The sequence below is a fragment of the Exophiala dermatitidis genome (assembly GCF_000230625.1).
Source record: "Exophiala dermatitidis NIH/UT8656 unplaced genomic scaffold supercont1.5, whole genome shotgun sequence".
In the NCBI taxonomy this organism is placed as follows: Eukaryota; Fungi; Ascomycota; class Eurotiomycetes; order Chaetothyriales; family Herpotrichiellaceae; genus Exophiala; species Exophiala dermatitidis.
In genome coordinates, this window is record NW_008751650.1 from 1,200,197 (window position 1) to 1,224,886 (window position 24,690).

General features: G+C 52.2%; 9 protein-coding genes across 9 annotated transcripts; 5 read left to right on the forward strand and 4 right to left on the reverse strand.

The window, feature by feature from the left end:
• Positions 1 to 1,853: 1,853 nt before the first annotated feature.
• Positions 1,854 to 2,381, forward strand: HMPREF1120_06025 (anaphase-promoting complex component APC2; the record flags this gene model as incomplete). The annotated part of the gene is made up of 1 exon (XM_009160220.1): positions 1,854 to 2,381. The coding sequence occupies one exon, from the start codon at positions 1,854 to 1,856 to the stop codon at positions 2,379 to 2,381; it is 528 nt and encodes a 175-aa protein (XP_009158468.1).
• Positions 2,382 to 3,349: 968 nt separating this feature from the next.
• Positions 3,350 to 6,028, forward strand: HMPREF1120_06026 (elongation factor EF-1 alpha subunit; the record flags this gene model as incomplete). Its single annotated transcript, XM_009160221.1, has 1 exon — positions 3,350 to 6,028. The coding sequence occupies one exon, from the start codon at positions 3,350 to 3,352 to the stop codon at positions 6,026 to 6,028; it is 2,679 nt and encodes an 892-aa protein (XP_009158469.1).
• Positions 5,933 to 8,558, reverse strand: HMPREF1120_06027 (acyl-CoA dehydrogenase). Its single transcript, XM_009160222.1, has one exon. The coding sequence runs from the start codon at positions 8,198 to 8,200 to the stop codon at positions 6,131 to 6,133; it is 2,070 nt and encodes a 689-aa protein (XP_009158470.1). The 5' UTR covers positions 8,201 to 8,558; the 3' UTR covers positions 5,933 to 6,130.
• A 530-nt stretch (positions 8,559 to 9,088) lies between these two features.
• Positions 9,089 to 10,966, forward strand: HMPREF1120_06028 (uncharacterized protein; the record flags this gene model as incomplete). The annotated part of the gene is made up of 1 exon (XM_009160223.1): positions 9,089 to 10,966. The coding sequence occupies one exon, from the start codon at positions 9,089 to 9,091 to the stop codon at positions 10,964 to 10,966; it is 1,878 nt and encodes a 625-aa protein (XP_009158471.1).
• Positions 10,967 to 11,270: 304 nt separating this feature from the next.
• On the reverse strand, positions 11,271 to 12,857 carry HMPREF1120_06029 (uncharacterized protein). The gene has a single exon (XM_009160224.1). It carries the CDS (start codon positions 12,664 to 12,666, stop codon positions 11,524 to 11,526), a length of 1,143 nt encoding a protein of 380 aa, XP_009158472.1. The 5' UTR covers positions 12,667 to 12,857; the 3' UTR covers positions 11,271 to 11,523.
• Positions 12,858 to 13,272: 415 nt separating this feature from the next.
• Positions 13,273 to 13,838, forward strand: HMPREF1120_06030 (uncharacterized protein; the record flags this gene model as incomplete). The annotated part of the gene is made up of 3 exons (XM_009160225.1): positions 13,273 to 13,433; positions 13,529 to 13,634; positions 13,761 to 13,838. 3 exons carry the CDS (start codon positions 13,273 to 13,275, stop codon positions 13,836 to 13,838), a joined length of 345 nt encoding a protein of 114 aa, XP_009158473.1.
• On the reverse strand, positions 13,750 to 19,682 carry HMPREF1120_06031 (uncharacterized protein). Its single transcript, XM_009160226.1, has one exon. The coding sequence runs from the start codon at positions 19,446 to 19,448 to the stop codon at positions 14,385 to 14,387; it is 5,064 nt and encodes a 1,687-aa protein (XP_009158474.1). The 5' UTR covers positions 19,449 to 19,682; the 3' UTR covers positions 13,750 to 14,384.
• A 493-nt stretch (positions 19,683 to 20,175) lies between these two features.
• HMPREF1120_06032 (uncharacterized protein) lies at positions 20,176 to 21,990 on the forward strand (the record flags this gene model as incomplete). Its single annotated transcript, XM_009160227.1, has 1 exon — positions 20,176 to 21,990. One exon carries the CDS (start codon positions 20,176 to 20,178, stop codon positions 21,988 to 21,990), a length of 1,815 nt encoding a protein of 604 aa, XP_009158475.1.
• Positions 21,957 to 24,672, reverse strand: HMPREF1120_06033 (tyrosine decarboxylase). The gene has a single exon (XM_009160228.1). The coding sequence runs from the start codon at positions 24,108 to 24,110 to the stop codon at positions 22,158 to 22,160; it is 1,953 nt and encodes a 650-aa protein (XP_009158476.1). The 5' UTR covers positions 24,111 to 24,672; the 3' UTR covers positions 21,957 to 22,157.
• Positions 24,673 to 24,690: the final 18 nt, after the last annotated feature.

Sequence of the window (24,690 nt, forward strand, 5' to 3'; positions counted from 1 at the left end):
AAATTGTTGGTACTCCATCCGTCACTATCACTACCTGGTACTATAATAGGCCGTGGTGGCTCGCCTCGACTCAGAGTCTCTCGAGCGACTACCAGACGCCCAGGACGGGTAAGTCTACACCCTACCCGTCAGACACCCACTTGATTCCGCCTATGGTGGTTCTGCACAAACCGCAAGCTAGAACAGTTCAAGCTGTCAAGCACCCTTGCTACTCCTTACTTGTCTCCATTCAAATTGGGAGCAACTCAACCAGTGCACGAACCGAACATATCCTCGTAAGCTTGTCCGTTTTGGGAAATGGCTAAGCCTGCGCTGTAGATTTCATCTTCCGTCCTCCGCCCCCAATACTGTTCGGAGTACAGTAGTCTGGATGCTCTGCCAGTGGTGGCAGAGCATGAAGCACAGCAAAATCTGTTGGTGGCAGGATATGATCAACTTCAAGTTCCGCAGTTCAGGCAACCCTACCTATTTCGGGCGGAATTTGACGGGGCGTAGTCCTACCACAAGGACGACGGACCACCCCGTTGCACCACCATGTTCATCCACGAACAAGTACTTGGCCACATGTCACCTTGGTTGCATGAGATATCCTTGTGAGTGGCAATACTGTAAGTGGTGCATCGCAAACCCACGGGCATCCCTTTGTCTGCAAATGATGCATGCCGTGAATGCTGCCAAAAGCAGTCGGAGGCACGGAGGCGCTGGTCGAAGACGTATAGAGGCAAGAGGCTGCCGCAAGGCTCGAAGCTGGTCAGAATAAATTTGAAACCGATGTTCATCGAGCGGTCGATCTGACATCGAGCTCTTCAATGTTGAAGAATATCCCACTTGCTGTCAGGTCGAACGCACCAGAAGAGTAATCCTGATAGCAGATCCGAGTCCTGCATCTCCAACGCGCCCTGCTGGAGAATGTGGGATGAGGTAACCGCATGGCACAGTCATCTGCTGAGCTTCACATGCCTTGCATGGGCCACGGTGAATTCTAGACTGGCCAGAAAGACATCTCGCCTCAGTTTTGCCGGCCGTGCCACTCGGAATCTGGTCAAATCTTGACCATGTTCAATTATTACCACTGTTTTTGGGGCATCATGACTCGTGTATCTTTTGTTCAGTGCCCCAAAGGTCGCAATACGCGAAGTCCCGGCTCAGGCGCTGCCGTTGAACGGCTGAAGGTCAAGTGAACAGGTAAGCAATCGTATGTCAAACGAGAGGGTCTGGTATCTACCAGGCTCTCCGTGTTCATCAGTTGTTATATGCATGGAAAGGAGAGCAAGGCAGTTGAAGGCCGCGGTGGGCAAGTGACCATGAAGCTGATCAAAAGAGGGTGAGAGACATAGGTGGGAGCTGACTAAGCGATAATTATCCCCTATCGGGATAGTTACCTGATTCGCCCTGAAATCAGCCCTAGTGCCTTAGTCTTGTCCTAAGTTGACTTATGGTGCTTTCAATCATACAAATCAATCACTAGTACGGGACTAGCCGGTACTACATACTAGATTGTATAGTAGTAGTGCTGCACAGGGCTCGCGCCGAAACAGGACACATGACTTGGTGGCTGATGACGAGGTCGGCTGCGGGTTGCCAGTGGTGGAAGTGACTTTCTGCACTCAATCACTGTCCCTCTCCTCCATGCCACGTCGACGATTTCATCTTCCAAAGAAACCTCTTCTACTAGCTGGAACGGCTGCCAGCCTGTCCTCAACTTGAGCGCAGCAGAACGGCATTGACATTTCTAGCCCTGTGGCATAGCCCTGATTAGGGCACGGGGTATCATCTGTTTCGCGCCGTCAACCATTGATTGTTCTTCGACTGCCAGTGTTTTGTCTTCGATCGTCCCAATACTACTCTACAAGATGGCTTCTTTCCTGCAGGAGCTATGGGATTCCATCTTTACCCCTGGCCCAACGCCGACGCTCTTGGTCGCAACGAATGCCTCTTTCGCCGCCCTTCAATTCCTCCTCCTGATTCTCCTCGTTGCGACATATTCAATCCACTTCCTGGTACTGTCGGCTCTTTGTGGCGGCCTTTGGTACGCAATCAACTGGTTTGCCGCCGAAATTGCAAGGGAACAACAGACGCAGAAAGCCAAGAATGAGAAGGACAAGAGCCCTGAACCCGAAAATGCGAGTGATACAGATACGGAGACAGAGACTCCTGCCCCGGCACCGGAAGCCACCTCTGCAACGACCACGTCTTCTGCGCCGGTGCCGAGCCAGAGTCGTGAGATACCGAAACAGACGACGCCGACCATGCTGGAGCCGAGGATGGCAGAGAGTGTCGAAGCACTCAGGCGGCGCCGCAGCCTTGGGGAAAGTTCTGGCTATGTCAGTACGGATAGCGAGTGGGAGAAAGTCTCAGAGACAGAGGAGAAGAGTAAGTGAGGGGTATGCCTACTCCTTCTCAGGAGGTCTGCAAGGGGCAAAGCCACCACTCGAGAGGAAGTGCTACAGCTGGCGCTGGCTAGACATGGACTTGTGAGTGGGGAGCATTCTCTCGTACACTGGGGGTGACGCGTGCCGGTTCACGTCTGTTTGATTTAAGCGAACCATATATACCCAAGATACCCACTGCAATGAAGGATTTCCCGACGGAGGTCGGTTTAAGGTCGTTTACACGATCAGCATGGCCCATTTATTGTGGAATACTTGACTGGTAACCAATAGGTATACTAAGTAGGTACGAATGAGGGGCATGGCCGCGGTTGGGCAAACCAGCAGCGCCAGGATCTGTGTTACTGTACCGTGGACACTGTAGAATAATGAATTCCAGCATCAAGGGCATCAGTAGACCACGAAGCAGGAGAACACGAACACAGTATATAATACTACATTTACCAAGGTATATATACATTGTATACCTCCCTCGACGGTAGGATACACCTGGGTACCTGGCACTCTACGCGCCCGTGCCAAGGCCGGGTTGTCTCTATCAAAGTCCGGCTCCATGACTCGTCGCGGACACTGGCATGACTCTTTAGAAGTATCCGGACATCGTCCGTCGTCCTTCCACTCCTCCTCGTGGTTCAAGAGACATATATGACTCGGCCCACGGTCCCACGGGGCTAAACAGATGACTCGAATCTGTCGCGCCACCACCCACATAGACGCTGCAATGGATGCTATCGCCACCTCATTGATATACTGTCCCATATTGTCTATGATGGTCTCCTGAGGCTTTCATTTCATCTCTGCACCGCAACGATGTGTTCCCGCCTGTCTCAACTGCTATACTACTCTCACACTGTCACGCGCTCTTTAGCACCGTCATTGCTGGGTCTAGCATGTCGAAGAGGGATTATCTGAACAGACCTTTGCCACCAGCACGATATAGCAACTAGGTTACTCGCATTATGGCATCCATATTCACCTACCAGGAGGAGCCGCCACGAATCCGTTCCCCGTGGGCTACCCCTGGTACTGCTACTCCTCAGCCTCTCCTGCCGAACCAGACACCTCTCCCTGACGGGCAGAATCAGAAAAGCGAGCTCAGAAAGTTGGCGCCTGAGAACCAGGAAGGCCCTACGGAGTACAAACTCCACTTACTTCTACGTCCTAGACGTAGATTCATTTCGATCTCTACAAGTACTTCGATTCCTCATCCTGACTATGTGGGCTTACAGTCCATCTCCTCGGGAAGTCGCTCCACCAGTGACCCGACCATAAGCCGCGGCGTCTCTGTCCAACCCACCACTCATGCTCGTCAAACGAGGCTACAGCAATTAACAACACAGTTGTTATGGAGACTGCAACAGTCATCACCTTTCCATTCGTCGTCGAATGCAGATTTAGTTTTGCCTATACTCCCAGAAGCAACACCCAGGCTGGGTATTCCAGAGCGTCCAGCGAAGTTGTTACCTGGGCTGGAGGAGAGTCAAGGCGCGCTTTACGAAATCGGAGTAGCTGATGACGGCACTCTGGTTGGTTTGGTAGAAGATGAACTGCAGGAAAGCCTGACGAACCTCAGAGCCATGGCTGCAAGTCTGGGCTGCACCACCAGCATCCTGCGGAAAGTTGCAGTGGGATATTGTCAATGGAGCGAGGATGGCAATGAAGGCGATATACTGGCCTGGCAAACCGATCAGCTCTGGGTCGCCGAGGTCCTAGTCTATCCGGACTCAAACGTCTTGACGGAGGCAGATGTACCCACATCTAGGCCCCACCAGTCGTCCAATCTTTCTGCCCCCGAGGCCGGCATAGATGATGGTATGTCTTGCACGGAACAACTACGTGTGACCCTAGTAGGGGCAACTGCAGCTGGAAAGTCTTCGCTTTTGGGAACACTCTCGACCTCGACTTTGGACAACGGACGTGGGAAGAGCCGTTTGTCATTGCTCAAGCACCGACACGAGCTTGCTTCTGGCGTCACCAGCTCAGTAGCCCAAGAGATCATTGGGTATGCACGCGACCGTACTGCCTCTCCCGCCATTGTCAACTATGCCTTTGGGAATGTCTCATCCTGGATCGACATCCATAATTTGGCGCACCGTTTGGTATTTCTCTCTGACTCACCGGGCATTCCTAGGTTTGCCAAATCAACTTTACGAAGTTTGATTTCCTGGAAACCAGCTTGGACCATTCTATGCGTTGGGGCAGACAGCGGTGGGTCTAACGCAGCGCGCACCGGGGCTTCAAGCCCAAGAGATGAGCCCCTTGCTCAACCAGAGTCCGCAAACAACATGGATCTTTCGCTTTCGTATCTCGACTTATGTCTCAGGCTAGGCACACCTTTGATAATTTGCATTACCAAGATTGACCTTGCCACTCGCTCGGGGTTGCGGGTGGTATTAGCGAGGCTTCTCTCTGCTCTCAAGGCAGCTGGACGTAAGCCTTTAATGGTAAACTTCCCTCCGAGTCAACCTCTGGTACCTGACGCTGCTGGGTCACATCCTGCACTTCAGAGTATGAGCACCGCCCATCAAGCTGAGGTCGATCGAGTCGTTTTCACACTGCAGGGCAAGGATGGTTTCTCCGCTGTTCCCATCCTGATGACCAGTGCGGTCACAGGACTGGGTATAGGCGGGTTGCATGCACTGCTTCGGTCCCTTCCAGATGTTCGACCTCAGGTGCTTGAACCATCCGTCCTTACACCATCCTCTCTATTCCATGTTGATGAAGTGTTCAGCATTCCGCCATCCCGCGTGTACTCTTCCGACTTCGGGAACCGAGTTGTCAAGGAAGGTGTGGTGTTGTGTGGTTACGTTGCTCGTGGCACGCTGTCGGTTGGAAGTGTTATGTACCTCGGGCCGATTTCCAAGGATCAAGATTCGTCTTCAAAACAGCCTGCTCGACTTGCTGCGCGGTCCTGCTCCTATGGTAACGAGACGGTCGGTCGTGACAGTGCCGGGATGACGACTAAACTTGGGCAGTCATATCAAGGCGAGTGTTCCAGGTCTCCAGCGTCCAGAACCAGGGAGTTTGAGACGATTTTTCTGCCTGTTCGCATCGTTTCATTGCGAAATCTCCGGCTTCCTGTTGTTGGCATGCAACAAGGAGATACTGGAACGATTGGAGTGGAACTCTTGAACAATGATACAGCAGGTACGACGCTCGAGCGAGCCCGGAAAGGCATGGTTTTGCTAGGTGATCCAGGCGATACCAGCCTCGCAGGCTATCGTTCGTTCTCTGCATCGTTTGAATTGCCCGACTTTGCTCGGCAAGACTCACCACCATTGATCCTGGGCGGTCATGCCACCGTCTATATCAATAGTATACGTGCTGCTGTCAAGGTCATCGGTATGGCCTTGGATGAAGGAGCTACCGAGGAAGAAACCGCAGCTTCTTCCGAGGGCGAAGTCTTCCGCTTTGACATGGAGGATATAAAACAAATGCGTGGGGATGGCAACAGCCCCGGCCAGAAAGGGATCAAACTCACCTTCCGCTTCGTCAGCACCGTGGAGTGGATGGAGAAAGACAACCAAGTCCTTGTTATTCCGACGGTTGTTGCACCTGGGCCAGTGTCAGGGCCGGCTGTGTCCCACACATCGGGACTCGCCGGCTTCGTAGGCAGAGTATGTGAAGTTTATACTTGACGGCGGAAAAGAAAACAACGCCTTTTGATCGGACTTACATGATCATTCGGCACGACATTTCTGGACTACACAAGGAGCGGTATATATTGTTATTCATCAGAATTAAAGTTTCGACTTTGCAGTCACCGAACCACCAGCGTGAAAACCCAGGAAGATCCTTCTGTCAAGGCTGACTTCTTCGCCCAAGCCCCTAGAATTATTCTCCAGGCCGTGTTCATTATCCGAAGACAATGCAATCATGTTGACCCACCTTACGGCGACTTCAGTGGCGACAACATCTCCATCCACCAACGCATCGTACATCAGCAGACAGGCGCATGCAATGGCCTCGATATGCTCAAGGATGTCCCTGCCGCGACGGTGGAGCTGGTCGGCGGTCAGCTGATCAACCATTTTCTTGAGGGTCTCATAACGGCTGAGCACGATGGCGGCCTCTCTCGAGGATTTGGGACCGACAACTTTTAGCACGGCGCGGGTCCACGTTCCGAAGATGGTATCGATGATATCAGTTTTTGTCTTTGGATTCTTGATGACTCTCAAGACATCCTCGGCCATGACACTAGTAGTGCCCTCCCAGATGGTCCCGACCACGCTGTCGCGGAAGAGTCGGGCGATATTGAGCACGCCTCCGTCTTCATTGTTCTCACAGTATCCAACACCACCCAGCGACTCCATGCAGGCCCGAAGACCGGACACACTGTTCAATGTTACCTGCGCTTTCATGACAGGTGTCAAGATGCGGAGGAGCATATCAATAGCCATTTTGTCACGCGGGATCAGACCGGCCGCACGAGTGTTGTTGTTTGCCACCGCCTCATACCCTTGCTCGCTGGCCCCCAGCAGGGCGACGCCCAAAAAGACCAAATGCATGTGAGCACGGTATTTGACAGACTCGCCGGCCATCCAGGCCAGATGCTGCGCGTTGTCACGCAGCAACTGACCCGCGCGGACCTTGCGCACATGGGTGTATGCGCGACTCACGGCCAGTCCGCGCGCCAGGTATCCGGCACCCGCGGTGGCAGTGTAGAGTCTTGTGATGTTGAGGATGGCACTGATTTCCTTGACGCCCTGGCCCTGCTTGCCGATGAGAAACGCGCGCATTTGTTTGATTTCCAGTTCGGCGGTGGGCAAGCCTTTTGTGCCGAGTTTGTTTTTCAACCGTTGCATGCGGACGCCGTTCATTTCGGTGGCATCGAGATGTTCTGTCGTTGCACGTGATGACGATGGGTTACCACCGAGGCGTCGGCGCAAGGGCGCATAAAATGCACTCAATCCGTTGTCAGTCTGCGCAAGAAGAATCGCCATGTCGGCATCGGTCGCCGACGAGAACCATTTGAACCCGTCAACGAGCCACGGGCCCAGTGGGAGGCCGTGGGCGTCCCTATCTCGATTTTTCAGTCTGTCATCTCGAAGTTCTTGTTCCGTCATGCGTCGAGCCACCGTTTCTGTTTCGCGCACGTCGCTGCCCCCCGTCCGCTCCGTCATCCATTGCCCGCTGGTCCACGCGTAGCTCGGGTCTAGGGATACCAGTCTCTTGTACGACTCGAGGAACACTTCTGCCCGGCCCGGTTGGTCATCGTCCGGATCGCCCAAGTGCTTGCGCAACAACACTGCCGCCCCGTCCGTCATGGCCATCGGACACGTCACCATTGCACACGACCCGTGCCATAGGTGCAGTGTGGCGAACTGGTGAACCCGTCGGTTGAAGTTCTGTCGGATCGCTAGGTGCGGATAGCCGTACCCGACTACCCCGGCCCGTGTCTGGATTTGCTTCAGGGCTCGCCAGCCTTCGCTCGTCCGGAGAGGGTTGGTTCTGTTTTCTTCTCCGAATGTGGTGAGTGGGTGGATTGTCGGTAGGTTCGTCTCGCAGTCCACCGTGTGTGCGAGCGTCGAGGGATGCAGGACCTGTCGTGCAAAGTCGTGCAGGGGCTGTGAGATCTCGTGGGGAATTGGGGTTGGTAGGTAGATTGCCAGAATGCGGTCGAGAATGATGTCGTCCGAGGGGCCATCGTCGTCAACGTGATCGTGGTTGTGATGGTGATTGCGGTCCTGATGCTCTTGAAGACTTCTTGTGGATGAAGGCGAAGACTGTGTATATTGAGGCGGCACTACCGGCAGGGTCTGGAAGAAACCGCTGGTTGCGGAGGACGGTTTCCGTGGCTGGGGCCCCATGGTGAAAGGGAGAGGGGTGGATACGAGCGAGAAGCTGTCCTGTATATACAATAAACACGGGAATGACCCGAATCCGTCAAAAGGGGTGGTGAATAGTAGAAGTATATAGGTAGGTGAGGAGCAGTGTATTGTCTCTCTGTAATCCTCACAGTAAGAGTCCTTCCGGAAGAGTGATTGTCTTTTCTGGTCGGTCCTCAGTCAACTCTGTTGGAGCTTTTACTCGGCTCCCGTATCTCTATAGAGGCGGATTGGATAGGTAGGTTGTAGTCACGACACATATACTGCCCACAAATGAAGCGGCTGGTCCCGGATCTTACCTAAAGGTTGAATGAAAGCTCAGCCGGGATACCCAGATGGGATACAGGTTCGGCCTACGCTGCTCGTACCGGGCCTGTGGTTGTATGCGCAGCTGCATCTACTCGCCAATCGTCGCCTACACAGGAGATCCACCAAGCAACAGCGGTTTGAACCTCGGCTATTCTCGTTAATGTTATGGTCAGCGCACGTGCTCACATGCCCCGGGTTTGGGTGTCCCCCGAGTCAGTTATGGACTCCATCAAGGCGGAACCTGACTCGCCACACGATTCGTTCAACTTCTCGGAGGCGACTCTCGACAACCAGGCCGTCTTCATTTCTTTTGTACAACATCCACCACTCCTCTGTGTGCTGGCATAATCCTCAACGCGAGTCGAGTGGACGACGGAGACCTCATAACCGGTCTGATTTCGACCAGGGATCAAGGACACACCGGTAATTAGCATCAAATCATCATGCGACAACACTCTTGAGATTGTCCCCCGCCTGCGATTCGGACAAAAACACAAACACAGACACACACACACACACTCTCTCTGTCTCTATTCTCGTCTCTATTCTGGCAATAAAACCATGCCCCTCAATACCCTCCGTCTCAACCATCAAAAATCAACCCACCCCAACGACCGCATCGTATTCATCAAACCACTCCCACGGCCCTCATCCGACCGCACCTCCTACGATTTAGCCGACACATTCCTCCGCGCTATCGCGGCGCAATGTCTGCCCATAATGAAGAACCATTTTCTGTCCATAACCACACTCGAAGAACACGAGCCCAACCGCGAATTCATCGGACGCAACTTCAACAACGGCGAAGTAATCCAACTGGTTCTCCGAAGCCAGCGGGGTGGTTGGTTACCCTTCAACATGGTCCAAATGGTCATGATGCACGAGCTAGCGCATAACACACATATGAATCACGGGCGGGATTTCTGGAAGACGAGGAATCTATATGTTGAAGAGTTGAAATCGCTCTGGCAGAGAGGTTATACGGGAGAGGGATTTTGGGGCAGTGGAAGGGCACTGAGTGATTTGTCCCTTGTGATGAGTGGGAACAATGTGTTGGCGAGTGAGGAGTTGGCGAGACTTCCACTTTGCGGAGGGACGTTTCGTAGTCGACGGACAACGAGGAAAAGGAAGCGAGGGGCTGGGCAGGGTGAGGAATTGACGTGGAAAGAGAAGCGCGATCGACGGATTGAGAAGAAATTTGGGAAGAATGGTGTTGCACTCGGTGAGGATGAGAGTGAAAGGTTGGCTTTGGATTATAATCATGCGAAAATGAAAACGAAAACGACCAAAGGGGTGGCAAAAGGGGTGTCGTTGGGCTTGACGAAGCCGAGGGTCGCGCAGAGTAAAAGGGGAAGAGAGCTCAGGGCAGCTGCTGCTTTGGCGAGATTTGAGACGAATAAGAAGGAGGTGGATGTTTTGGAGCAACAAAATACCAAAAACGATGGAGATGAGGAGGAGGACGACAACGAGGAAGAGGGTGATGACCTGGAGGAGGATGCTGTTGATTCCAACGGTCGCAAATTGCTCGATAGTCAGGGACAGGGTATGGTTCGTGTTTGCGATCATGAAGACGCTGGCCACGATGTCGATGCGAAGCATGAGTTGGAGGAGATGAATTTTTTGGATCGCTATTTCAAGCCTGTGATTCAGCGGCAACAGCAGAAGCAGGAACAGGAACAGGAACAGCAACAGCAGCAGAAACGACCCGCCTCGGATCAAACAAGGTCTAATGGCGACGACTACGTGAAAGGCAAGAATGGCTTACTGTCAAACGATGCTGCGGAGCGACCTACATCCCCAGATTTAGATGACCAGTCGAGAAACGAACAGGACTCGTCTGGAATATCAAGGGATACAAGCGTGCAACTTGAACAAACCACCTTAGGCACAACGCCTGAACATGATGCCTCATCCAGACTTCGACTCGACAACAGGACGACGCCACGAGTCGTCTCGCCTGGATCGTCGACTTCCACCTCAAGGCGAACAAGAACAGTGACAGGGACAGAGAGTCTTGATATACCTGGTCCGAAACCAGAAACACAACGAACAGTACCTAAACAGGAAGACCAAGCGGAGCAAACGACGCAGACTCAATCTGCACCAGCACCAGCACCAGCACCAGCACCAGCACCAGCACCAGCAAGCGTATCACCCTCACCGACCATCCCTACTGCCACTACCACCGGCATTTCCAGCGCCTGCCCTACTTCTACTTCATCCGTTCTCTGTAGTAGTGCTACTACTACGATATCCTGTCCAATCTGCTCTCTCGACAACCCCCGCCTCAACGCCATCTGCATGGCATGTTCGCACGTTCTGGATCCCCATAAAGACCCGCGGCATTGGGTGTGTCGGAGCGAGTCGTGCCGAAATAGTGGCTACCTCAATGCCGGAGATGCGGGTCTTTGTGGAATTTGTGGTGAGAGGAGAAGGTGATAATAACAGTAATCAATACGTGCCAGTGTGATGGGTATTGGATGGATGGGAGATTTGAATCCGGTATGCTCTACGGCCTATAGTGACTTGCCGTTTAGGCACTGAGAAGAGGAAAACAGGAAGCAGACAAAGCTGAACGGGCTAGCAGATGATAATGTTAGTTGATGATAAGCATGAGGAATGATAGATACCTACATAGTTTAATGCTTGAAAGACTGAAAAACAGGACCAAAGCCAGAGCCGGAGCCAGAGCCAAACTTGAACCTAGAATTAAAGATAAGCGAGAACAGGATTGTGAAAACAATGCAGCTACCTCCAAAGAGGGAGAATTTGATGTATTTATAAATTAATTATTGTGTCGATTTCATTCGAGTAGCAGTATCTCATATCTGTTCGTCCTGCCGAACATGAACCAGAAGTAACAAGACTTTGCTTTGGGGTATCAATGCTTCAAGAAAACATGGTAATTCATATCAAAATGTTTACTCCGGCCAATGCACAGCCAGTAAGTGCCCTCATCATACCGCTCTTCTATTTTAATTTCCACTTCCATCCACTCAGTAGGCGTTGAGAGGACAGACGCCCTCATGAGCCCTCCAGCACTCCAACAATCCACACACCCTCTCGCCACATCCGTACTTACACCTCGATTTACCCCAGTACCCACAGATGGCACAGAACCAGCGCGGCGGTTTGGGCAATAAGAGGCCAGAGCCAGCAGAACCTCCCCCATCTTCCAGTGGCTTTGCCCGTGCGGCCGTATAGCTGAGCGGTGGCTCAGCGAGCAGGGCCTGCATCACGCGCTCCGAGGGCATTTTAGGGACGTCCCGGGTGCGAAGAAGAGGATCGCAATCCAAAGCAGGATCATATGTTGACGGTTCTGTTTCCGCTGCTGCTGATGCTACCGATAGCACTTCTTGCGGTGGTTGCGGTTGGGGTTGGGAATGATCACCAGTGGTTGATGAAGATGGTAACTCTTGTTTCTCTGACAAAGTTGGTGCCGGAGCATCGACCATTTCCACATCCACACTGTCTTTAGTGTCATCCTCTTTCTTGACAGGCGATGCATTGGCCTCTTTTGCGGCGGCTGCCTGTTGTCTTCTCAATGTGGATGGTCTCCCACCACGCGGCGTAGGCTTGTCTTTTTCCCGTTCGGCTGCTGCCGAGGTCAAGGTTGCTCCTCCTCGCCTTTTCGACTCTGTTGTAGGGGTAACCGTTGGTGTACTTTTCCGTTGTTGCTGGGAGGCCCGGGCGGAACCAGGAGCACCACCATCTGCTGGCAGTCCAATACCAATTCCCGCACTTCCGTAGACATTCACACCGGCCTCCTCGTCTGCCAGATAATGCTGAAACGTCCGACTATACGCCAGGATACGACGGACATTCGACGTTGTTTTGGTTCTGTTGCCGCCATCTCTCTTCGGCACCGGAATGTGTGCACCATCTCGATAATTTTCTTTCCCCAGATCGTTCAACCGCTGCTGGATGGCTTTCTCTTGTTTCGCGGACAATTTGTTTCTTGCGCTGACACTGAGGCTGGCCGTCGCTGTTGCTGTCCCAAGTGCATCTCGGCCTCGTTTACGCGATCCTAGAGGTGCCGCGGGAAGGGGGTTGTTGCTGCCGTCGGCGGGGACGTATGCCCAGCCGTGAGAGGGACGGCCGGTCGTGGATGCGACCGGGAGTTCTTCGATTAGAGGCATCACCGGAGTAGAAGGGAGGGCAGATGACGACGATGAGAAGGAACTCCGAGTGAGATCGACATCAGGTACTCATAAGGACTCGTGTTGAGGTCGTGTAGGGTGAACAGTATGGGTCTGGGGAAACTTGAAGGTCGACTCGGATGCGAGTGCACTGTATTGTGAAGCCTTGCCAGCCAAGTGCCAGCCTTGCACGTGTTTCTAGAGCCGCTGAGTAATCCGCGTTCATTCCGTGTCTCGTCCGACAGTGGCAGGCACCTTTTCCGCCTGGGCCGCGGCTTCCCCGTTCGATCCTCCCGTGACTTGTGACTTGTGGCCGTGACCATCGCCGCAGCTCTTTCCGCTCCGGGTGGAGCACAGCAGCCTACTACTACTACCACTACAACAACCCCAGCCGACCAACTCACGATCCCAATTTCCTCCATCGCAAGACTGCCACTACTGCTCCTGTAGTGCCGTTAGCACTGCGATTCCGCCCGACTTGCCATTACCTTTTCCGACCCTCGGTCCGGTTCTGTCTGTAAAACCTGCGCCAAACCAAATCACCAACATCCACGAGAAAGCTCCAGTACCTGGTACTGAGACGTCGATCCATCACCCACCGCTACCATGGCTTCACGCCTCGCTGTCCGGCGCTTCGCGCCCGCCGCCAGAACCCTCAGACCCTCCGCGCTCTCCCTGTCAAGATCGTTTCAGACATCTAGCAGACGTTTCCAGGAGGCTGTTGCAGCGCCGCCGGTGAAGAAGCCCATTGGAGCTTTCCGAGGAGGGTAAGCTCGATTCAGCCCAAAAATGGGAGGAGGCTTGGACAGACGGGCAGGAGACAACTGGCTCGGGAACATCGGCTGATACTTGTCTTGACCAGGCTTTTCGGATTCCTTCTCGGCTCAACTCTCGCCGGAGCATCGGTTTACTACTATATCCTCGAGGAATACAAGATCTCCAACGAGCTCTTGACAGAAGATATCTATGTATGCCGCCCACGCCTTTGCCACTCTGAGATTCAGGTCCTGCCATGCTCTCACCCACGAGCAATGTTGGATAGCTCTCAGCTTTTATCCAGCCGTGGCCGGATGAATTGCTAACCGCGAACACAGGCACTTCAAGCGGCCGTGCAACGGATCCACTCCTACGTAACAGAACTCGAGAACAGAATGTCACAGATCAAAAAATAAGCTGCCAGATCGCATGGGCTTTTTAAGGGACAATGTGGGCATGCCTGGAATGATGGATCGAATCTTCTCCTCCTCCAATGAAAGCGCAGTGCGCGGTGTTTCGCATGGTTCGCACACACTCGGGGATGACTTTCTGCCAACTTGGAGCGTCGTGTAAAAGTACAAACAAAAAAAAATTCCTGTGTCGGTGCAGTCATCTATACTCAGTCTTGTTGACCACCTGTGTTTCTCTTTTTGGTTTTGCACACCTTCATTTGGTCGAATACTGCAAGGGCAGCGGTATAGCAGCAGCCTAATCGAGAATCCAGCTGTTCTAACACTTGAGAACACGCAGGGCCACTTGACTGTCAAAGCAGATTTGCTTCTTCCCTGTCCCGTCTTATTCGGATTTCAGGGACACTGTCAATAGCAGAACAACACGAACACCATTCTACATGTCGTGGACCGCCGCTGAACCATGACTAACTACTAGTAGTTCGTGGCAACTTGAACATCAAGGCCATGCGTTGCAAAAGCTGATTTAGGTCTATCCTCCAACTCCGTTGCTCAGTCAACAAATAAGTCCGCCAACAGATCTTGACGACAAGCGGCAACATCCACCGGTTGCAGACTGTACGTATCCTCAAAGGCATGAATGCTCAACTGTCTCAAAAACGGTATCAAGACAGCCTGAGGATTTTGACTTGTCCGAGTCAGATCCGTGCACAACCACGGTTTTCGGGGTTCGTCCTCTTTCAACGTAGGAAGCTCCACCTCGGTCTTCAAGTTCGGGCTCTTGGACACGGACACGATCTGATCAGCCAGCGCCGTCGGCTCGAAACCCGAAGAGGGCGGAGGAGGATACACGGCATCGACCGTGTCCGTGACAAACAGCCACTCGTGCAATTGAAACTCCTCCGGTTTCAAAAGCAACAGCAGATCCAACAGCTTGGCACCCTGTAACTGGGAGGAAGGGGTAAAAGCCAACTTGGACTCGGCCTCCTCGGACTCATGTTCGCCCTGGCTGCGTTGGCCGTGGCGTATATTCGTGAAAATGTCACGTAATTCAGCATCCACAATAGGCCACACCGAGACCAAATGGACATGAGAAAAAGTTAGCGCTATAGCCCGAAAGACCAAATAGACGTCTGCCCTGGTAGCCGAGGACGGCGAGGACGACACCGTAGCTGTCAAAAGTTCTTCCATCTTGAGCAGTATCGAACTCAACTCGGCCACCAAAGCATCGATGTCCACGGAAAGCAACAGCAACGCTATGCGTCGTAAAGTCAATTGTGTCTTTCTGTCGGCCTCGGTGCGCGCAGCCGTGGCTCCGACGCCAAACATTATTCCTGCCGTGGCGGGCGGAGTCAATCTGGACAGAAGTTCAGCGATGAGTCCGCCTTTATCGAGTTGCCAGACTTGTTTCAAAAGGGGCATCCAGCCTGATCCGGCGAGTGAGGGTGGTGATTGGAAGAATTTGGCATCGTTGAATGCGTCCAACACGTCCTTTTTCCATGTCTTGTTGTTGTTCGGTTGGGATTTGGCCATTAGCTGCACGAGGTGTAGTGTTTCGATAGTGACTGATTCAGGAAACTGGCGTGACCGTAGGGCCGGGCCGGTGATGTGCATTGCTATTCCTGACATGGTCGTGTTCAACCTTTCCAAATCGCCCAGTGCGTTGCCGATTATCGGCATGGCTTCGCAGATGATTCGGATAGGACTACGGGAGTCCAGAGGGTCGGCGCTGGTGCTGGTGCGATGTTGACTTGTAGTCGTCTGTGAGGATGCTGTCCCATCAAGACCGGCCGGTTTGATGGTAAAGATGGCGGTAAAGAGCCTAGCGCACAGGTCGGCCAGTTCTCGACGCATCCGGACAACTTCTCCAAAGTTGGTGTTCTCCATCTTTTGGCATATGACGGCGACAAATTCTAGCAGTCTGAGTAAAATCTGCCGATGGGGCATTGGGTTGGCGAGAACTTCTCGGAGAAAAGTCGTACAGTCCGTCCAGATCTCCTCGAGCAAATCGTCCTCGAGCGCCTTTGTGTACGCTATCAAAAACGCCATGAGCTCGGGCGCACTGACATCGACTGATAAACTTGATTTCTGGGATTGGTCCAGGGCAGATGGATTGGTTCGGTTGTAGATGGCATTGAATGTCGCGGGCATCATGAACTTGGGCCGCGCTCCGTCCAGACTCTGCATCAAGTTCAGCGCGACATTATGCTCGCCCGAACCTCGTCGAGCTGTCTCGACCCACATCCCCATTAAGGTTTCCAGACATTCTTGCGGCTCTGCGTCTGTGAGATGTTCCAAAATCCTTCGCGTTCGTGTACGGAGTCGTGCCGATATGTAGGCAAAAGACTTGGTGTCAGGAACGGTGTCAGATGACCTCTTCGATATCCTCCAGGCCCAAATCTCGCCGCACAGCTTGATCGTGTCTTGCATGCAGAGGATGACCGTTAGACGGTGATTGGCGATGGATCGTGCCTGGGACTTTTCTGAGGTATTGGTAATACTGGCCGTTTCAGACCCTGTGGATTGATCCACCAGATGTGTATGAGCCCTGGCCAGGATGTACTCGAGTCCTGCGAGAAGATTGCCCAATGATCGTTCGGGGGTTTTGGCAGTCATGAAAATCTCATCATTGCCGCTGGCTTCTGATTTCTGGTATAGGAGCTTCATGTGGGCAAAATATGTTTTGATCCGCCGACAAAAGCAGGCTGTCAACTTGAGCATGTTGGAGAAAAGCGTTTGGGTGGTGTAGAGAGAGATCGTGTTGCACAGGACCGTGATCCATTTATCGATTGTCGAGTCCACTGCGTCGGATGTTATACCTGTCATCAGAATGGCCAAAAGGCCGCCGGGAGGAGGTCTGGAATTCGGCTTTGCAAATATCGTCTGTAAAGTGTCCAACACACTCTCTTGCATGAAGTTATCCTCGCTCAGGTTGATTAAGCGCTGCATGAGCAGGACAACCAGTTCTTCGAGAGCCCGCACATCTGTTTCCTCAATAATGACATTCAAAATCGAAAGCACCAGCTTGACGGATGCTTCACTTTCGCTAGAGGACAGTTTCTCGGTGCATAGGTCCAATATCATGCTGGAAACTCCATCAGATGCAAAAATCTCGTTGCGTTGCACAGTCGATTGTCGCGCAAGAACAATAACTTTGTGCAGTCGGCACAAACCAAGAATGGACAGTTGAGGATTCGTGGCGGCGTTGTTTTCAGTATAAATTATTGTGAAAACAGGGAGCATCGATGGGAGGTTGTTAAGCCAGACTCGTCGTGGATCATCTGGCTGATGGGGATCCACGCCATCGATGATGCTTAGCACTGGCTGCCGTAGCAAAGCCCACGGTACGTCGTCGTCCTCGAAACCATGACTTGTTGAGAATATTTCAACGTTGATTTCTGGGAATCGTGTGTGGAGCCAGAAAGTTGAGAAGTGTGCAATTCGTCGTTGCTCATCCTCTAATGAGGATGGCCCTTCACACATTAATTCCATGATCTTGCTGTCCACTAGAAGTAGGGGCTGAGAGATGATGCGAAGTTTCCATATCTGTTCAACAGCTTCGACGTGGTATTGAGGTGTGCGCGGCAGAAGAACTGACCAAAATTGAGACACAAGTGCCGGTATTATGGTATACAAGTCGCGTTTTGTGAGTGTCTCGCCATGAGGATCAAAAGTGTGGAGCGTATCGACTATGACAGCAATGCTCCTAGCTACTTCATACCTCACCCAAGTCTGCGAGGGTATGTTCTGGAGAACTGTATGAAGCTGCTCGCCAAATTCAAGCTGTCGCAGGGGTTGGAACGTGCTGCACCTCGATATAGCTCTAACAAGAGCATTGGTCAAGGGTGTTAGAGAATTCCGACGGGATGGATTGGTCAGACAGTCCAGAAAGACCAGCGCGACATTCCGAAGTAACAGTTCGGCTGCCTCTCCAGGAGATATAATGTCGGTCAAAGCCTTTCTGACGTAGGAAGACTTCTGGTACAATGCCTTGATTCTCGTCAGCCAACCATCGTGTGGCAGGCCTTCCTTTCTTGTGGACGGCGGTGATACTGGGTGTGGCGGGAGCAGGGCGAGGAGCCCTTCTAGTAGCTTGGATAGTGCTTCTGCTTCTTCACCCGCCTCATCAGAATCTGAGACCTTGCTTTGCAGAGTCATCTCGGACACTGCTAGGCACAGAAGTGGCAAATGAACAGCAGTCATTTCGTCATCCTGTAAATTGAAGTTGGACATGATAAAGTCAAGCAAATCCAGCTGTTTCATCTCAAGAAGTTGAAAGAGTTGACTGGTTATGAGCTGAGGCTCGATGGCATCAAAAAATACATTGGCGCTCCGGAAGACTTCATCGAACGAGGCTTGCGATGGTGCCAATGTTTGGTATCTCCGCAAATCTTGCATGGCTACAATGAACAAAGCCTGGATTGGTAGCTTGCCAATGACCCAGCGGTCCATCAAGGAAAGCATTATGCGGAACGGGCGAGCCCTGTCTATTGGAGAAGCAGACTCCTTTCGCAACATCTTCTCAAGACTGCGGATCACAGATTGTAGGCCGTACTTCTCAAAATAGCTGTGTGCGGCAGAAGTGTGAGCTTCGCCGCCAGGGACGGACGGTGATAATGGCTCGACACTTGACACGTCGGCTGCTCCGTCTCGATTATCTTCCTTGTCGATAAACCAGGTCCACAAGCGCCTGTTTAGACTCATGTCCCTCCTCAGAACAACAGACAGCGCAGATGTAACCAGAACATCCAAGTCTTTCTTGGGGATGTGAGTCTGGAGGATTGAGGCGCTGAGCGGGAGGTGTGAAACCAATAAGTCAAGGAAACCGCGTTGAATTAATGCCTGCTCGTCCTGGAGCCCTGTAGCAAAACATCGCACCAGAAGACCTGGTTCTGGGGTTGTGACTGCTTTGATCGCCCTCTCCAGAGAGCCCGAAACATCTCCATCCGTCCCATTTAGACCCGAGCTGGGGGTTGTGCTTGGGCCTAACTTGGGGAGTTGTCGCGTCAAGTATACAAGCGCACCCGGTCGTCTGCTCTTGCTGGTAACAGAGGCAAGAAATAAACTCTGCCAGAACAACTCCTCGGAATCGTCCTCAACGAAGAGTTGTCGAAGGCGGTTGAATGTTCCCAAAGTATGCTCAAAGTCTTCGCTATTCTCTTCCTCGATGCCAGGAAGCAAAGACAGAATGAGGGCCCTTAATGCAGGCCTCAAGACGTGACTCGGCAGCTTGAGGATATGTTCATCGTACAAAGACAGAAACAATGGTCTCGTACTCAACGAGGCAAATGTCAGAGTGTGGGAGAAACCAGGCAGCCATATCGGCAAGTCGTGGGACAAACCCTCCTGTCCAAGCAAAGTGAAGACAAGGCTGTACACTTCAAGAGCCTTTTGGTGCACCCCGGAAGGCAAAGACGGTTTCATACACAAAGCAAGGTACTTCGCCAATGCCGGCTTCATCGGGATGTCGGCCGCTGGGGGGGATGCCTGTAGCGTCTTTGCAAGGCGGCTGAGGAAGGCTATGTAGTCCGCCCATTCGTTCGTGGCGTCAAACAGGGCGAGTGCCCTTTCGACGCCCGCATGATAGCGGCGAATTGCTTTGGGATCAGCGGCCATAGCCAGACAGTTTGGCAGCGGCTCCCTTAATCATTAGGGATTCATTCCAGAGGGATGTGGACACGCCGCTAAGGACTGAGGCTCCCAAAGTGGGCAATTCTCCCCGTATCTTGTTCTTGGGGTTATATGTCCAACATGCGAATGACTCTTTCACCAGAGCCTCGTGGTCTCTATAATATGCCCAAGGCTGACATTAAAGACACGGTGGTGCGGCCATACAATTGTACACACGACGCGACAGGCGGAAGTCAGTGAATCCACTCTAGGCGCATTTTGACGCCGTTTTAGATGTAGACAACTTAAGCACTAGCAGCCTTCTAATTTCTTTAGTGCGTTTAATCGCTTGCCCATAGTGCAAATAACATCAACTTATCTGAAGCTATGTTGTTTTAGTCTCAACGTTTAAGGAGCGAGCAGACATTAATCCAGAATGCCCGTGGATACAACTTCAAGTTGCGAAGCATGTGCAGTACAACGCTGTAGAGTTTCCCACCACGACTGAGAGGCTGCGGTGTTGTCTATGCCAGCAACATCGCTGTCATATGCCTCATGGAACGCTTGTGATCGCTTGTGATCGCTTGGTAGTGTCCATGCTGTGTGCACTGATATAAACATCTACACCGTCATTGATGATGATGGAGACTAATTCAAAGCCCGCTCACCAACCGCACCTTTGTCCTTCACGGACAACGACGCCCGAAAGTCCTGATTTTTTACGTTGAGAAACATGGAAGAGAGCACTGGAAACACGAGCCCCGGTACTCAATCGTCAAATGGAGATGCAGAACGACCCCCTCTGCCCCCAAGGCCGAGTGAGTGGAATATAATGCGATCCTCGGCGCCCACGGGCAATGCTTCTCGTCCTCCGACACGAGCGGCCCTTGTTGGAGGAGCGACAACCGCGGTGTCGATGACCGATGTCAACAGCTATACTCGACCCGATGGGTCCAAAGAACTGCGAGTCACGCCGTCTCGCGTGCCATCAACTCCCTCAATCCGAGCGACCACAAGTAACCGAACAAGCGATGTCGGCGAGGATAGTTCCAGCGTTAGGAGTTACGCTCCTTTCGGCCGCTACATACAGGATACTGAAAGCATATTCGATGGCGAGCTGCAAGCAGACCAGGGGCTTTCCTCCTCATTTGGCGAGGGCTTGTTCGAAGAAGGCGCGGAAGGATTAAACGATGAAGAGGACGTTGATTTTGACAAGGAATTTGAGGATCTCGATGAGAAGGCTGTCGGGGAAGAACTTGCCCATTCTCTCTGGAAGTCCAAGCGAAAGCACTTCATTATTCTTTCTGCTGCTGGCAAGCCCATCTACACCCGCCATGGCTCGGATGCTGTCATCTCGTCTTACGTGGGCATTATTCAGACGATCATATCCACGTACCAAGAATGGGACGACCAATTACGCAGCTTCCGTGCTGACGAAGTTCTGTTTGCCGTACTTTCACAGTCAAATTTGTTCCTCGTGGGCATTACAAGTCTTCCTGAGAGCGAGGCCCAGCTGCGTGTTCAACTGGAGGCGTTGTACATGCAAATTCTGTCTACTCTGACATTGCCCACCTTAACACATTTGTTTTCCGTGCGTCCTTCCACTGATCTCAGACGTCCATTGCAAGGCACAGAGGTACTGCTGTCTTCGCTGGCCGACACTTTTACAAAGGGGTCACCCTCAGCCTTGCTATCCGCGCTCGAATGCTTGAAGATCAGAAAGTCGCATCGGAATGTGATCAACCAAACCATGATCAGAGCTCGAGTGGACGACCTTCTGTATGGCCTCATTGTGGCCGGAGGGAGGCTGGTCAGTGTCATCCGTCCCAAAAAGCATTCTCTCCATCCGAGCGATCTCCAATTGATCTTCAACATGATATTCGAGGCTGAAGGGATCAAAGCTGGGGGTGGAGACTCCTGGGTTCCAATCTGCCTTCCAGGCTTCAACAAGACCGGCTACCTTTACATGTATGTGAGCTTCCTAGACATGGGGGGTGACCACGCGCGAGAAATGGCCGAGAACGAACGCATAGCCAAGGAGGACTCAGTCGCCATTATTTTGCTGAGCGCGAACAAGGAGAGCTTTGAGGATCTCCACAGCATGAAGAATTATCTTGTCCATGAGTTCCGCCGGAACCAGAGCATGCATATCATCCATACTGCAGTTCAAGCAGGTCGACCGACGCCCACGGATATTATTGCCGGAACTGTGCTCCGCCATTTTCTGTACAAGTCTAAGGGGAATGTTCAGTTCTTCATGCCCTCGTACTCGCCGAACTTCGAGACCTTGAAGCAGCGAAGACGTCTGATGTCGTTATACCACAAGCTACACGCCAGTGTCCACGCGAAACATGCAGCAGTCAAGGTACACCACAGCGTCAGTACATCCGCGACCGCCCTGGCTTGGGTGACGCCAATGTTTGAGCTCTACTGCGTAGCTAGTCCTTCAACATCGAGGAATGCTCTTGCTCAGAGTGCCAACAAGGTGTTACAATGGGTTCAGAGAGAAGAGGAGCGAATATTTATCATAGGCGGGGCTGTATTTTAATCAAGTCCTCTCATGGAAGCCGGGCGAGAGGAGTGTTCCAGTCACGATGGATTCTTTACCTAGCGGCTCTGTTTGTACAGAAGCGTTCTTCACGACCATGAATTCTTCAGGCATTGCAATCAAATGAAGCTATATTACTCATGTCTTGACGACTTTTTTGTTATTCATCAGATCTGTTTCAGCACTTGATCAAAAGTGTCCACAATCTTCTTCGTATCTTTCTCGACATCGACCTGCCAGTTACTCACTGCGATCCGAGCAGCAGGTTCACCCTCCCACACCGTCCCAGTCAAATATATTTTCCCCGTCTTATTGACATTCTTCACAAAGTCTTTGTTTTTGTTCCTGTCTCTGACTCTAAACAAGACCACCATGAATGTCTTGCGCAGAAGTTCTTTTTCTCGTCCAGCAGTGTCATTCTCACCCTCGCCACTGGTGGGCAAAACCTCGAACCTTTCGTCTTGAAGCAACCATCTCGTCACTCGTCTCGCCAACCCAATCTGCCGCTTCAATATGTCTCGATATCCTTCTACTCCATACGCCATAAGGGTACAATAGACAGGCAGGGCGCGGAACCGTCTTGAATTTTCGATTCCAATATTAAGTGGTGACTGGATTTGATCGGAGGAGGCGGAGGCCATGCTCGTCAAGTAGGCTGCATTGCCGTTGCCAAAGACAGCCTCACTGAGCGTTTTGTGGCGGGTGAAAAACACTCCACAGTCATAGGGGACATTGAGCAATTTGTGACAGTCGGAGGTGATGGAGTCGGCGAGTTCTAAACCGTCAACTCCGCGGATGATGTCAGAATATCCGATTTTATCAGCAGCATCACTGTTGTCGTCGACGGCGGCGGCGGTGGTTGTTGCTGTTGCGGCGGCTCCTGCAGCTTCGGCTTCGGCTTCGCCTTCGTCACCCTTCAAAACCCGCCCAAACAACCCAAACGCCCCATCGACATGAACCCAAACCCCGTACTCATCACAGATCCTGCGAACACGCACCATCGTCTCCCGCGAATCTGTAGCGAAGCGACCTGTATTGACTTCTCCGGCCGAAACCACCAGAATAGACAGCACTGCCCCTGCACCACTTTCGTCACGAATCTTTCGAGCTTCGCTCTCGAGCAACTCCAAATCAATCTGCAACGGATCCTTGGGATTATTTATAGAAACCACATTCTTCCTACCGATCCCCACAATGCTGGCTGCTTTGGCAATACTCGAGTGTGGCAGTGTGGTGAGGACTTGGATCTTGCGCACGCCCGCTTGGGTCATGAGTTCGGCGATGCCGTGTTCGCCACAGCTGTAGTTAGTTTCGACAGCAGGATCGTCTGGGAGTGCTCCCTTCAGTTCGACTGCCCTTCGAAGCACGTATTCTCGACCCAAGGCTAGTCCGAGCACGTTACTTGCTGTGGCGCCTGTTGTGAATGTGCCACCGCCGCCTAAATTTCTTCTGGTGGTGGTGGTGGTGGTGGAAGGAGTAGTAGTAAAACCACGTTGTTGGTCAGTCTCAGCCTCGGCCTCGGTCTTGGTCTTCGACTTGGTGTCCGGCTCGGTCTCCGACCTTCGCCGCCCTCCGATCCCCCACTCCTCCTCAGGCAACCGAAACAACCTGACCAACTGATTCAATGCGACGACTTCCAACGTCGTCGCGATCGTTTCTTGCGGCAAATGAACCTGGACAGACTGGTCGAAGACAGAGGCCAAAAAATCGCCGAGCAGCGCGGCTGGTGTGGCTCCACCGGTCACGAAACCATAATAGTTTGGCGAGAGGGATGATAGGTTTAGGAACGGGATGATGTCGGTTGAGAGATGGGTTGCTAACTGAGTGAGCGGATCGAACTCCGTCCGAAGACGAGAGTCGAACTTGGTATCATTCCCGTTTCTGATGTCGGTTTCGTTGTTCGATTGTCTCGTAGTAGTTGTGATAGCAGCTGTTCTGATGGCGTGTGCCTGTGCTCGTGATTGTACTTCAAGCGTCTCCAGGTCAGGAATACCTCCCACAGGAAGGACTCGTAGATCCCGCCGGTCACGGTCATGGTCACCGTCACGGTCTAGAAGCGGAGTCGTGGCTAGGATGGTTTGGAGTGTCGAGATGATGGTGGCGAGATTGCTGTTGTCCATGATGTCGATGGCGATGGCGATAGCAGCGTGGACGTGAGAGAGTTGTTTATTATTATTAATTAATAATGCTGCTTCTTCAAGTTCATCTTATGACTCAGAGCTCGGATTTCTTTTCAGTGAGTCTAGCAGTCGTTGTGGTGTGGGCGGTACAGTTTAGGTACTGCACATCGATTCCATGAGACCAATGACCAGTTATCAAGTCCGTTCAAATGTACTGTATGAGTCTCTATCGGTATACATAGAGTCCAATGGTCCGGGAGACAGACGGGCAGAAAGATGGAAAGGTGGATACCGGCATTGTTCTAGTTCTTCGATGCCTTACCTCGGTTGTGGATGCCGTGTCAGTGTCAGCGTCAGTGTCGAGGATTTATTATATTTCCCTTGGTGGTAGTAGTAGCCTTTGCGACGTGAGGTTCTGGTCTACTTCTGTAATACAGGTAGTACTGAAATGTAGGTTCAGTCTCGAGCCTTGAGTAGCCTGCACACCTACTCCCCAAATTGTCGCTATCAGATCCATGCCAGCGGGCGGACGCCAACATAGAGTACTATAATGCTGCATTCTGAAAGGGGGCTACAGCAT

What these genes read in the sequence shown, in the direction of transcription:
- HMPREF1120_06027 (XM_009160222.1), bottom strand. Translation starts at nt 8,200, where the DNA reads ATGGGGCCCCAGCCACGGAAACCGTCCTCCGCAACCAGCGGTTTCTTC.
- HMPREF1120_06031 (XM_009160226.1), bottom strand. Translation starts at nt 19,448, where the DNA reads ATGGCCGCTGATCCCAAAGCAATTCGCCGCTATCATGCGGGCGTCGAA.
- HMPREF1120_06033 (XM_009160228.1), bottom strand. Translation starts at nt 24,110, where the DNA reads ATGGACAACAGCAATCTCGCCACCATCATCTCGACACTCCAAACCATC.
- HMPREF1120_06029 (XM_009160224.1), bottom strand. Translation starts at nt 12,666, where the DNA reads ATGCCTCTAATCGAAGAACTCCCGGTCGCATCCACGACCGGCCGTCCC.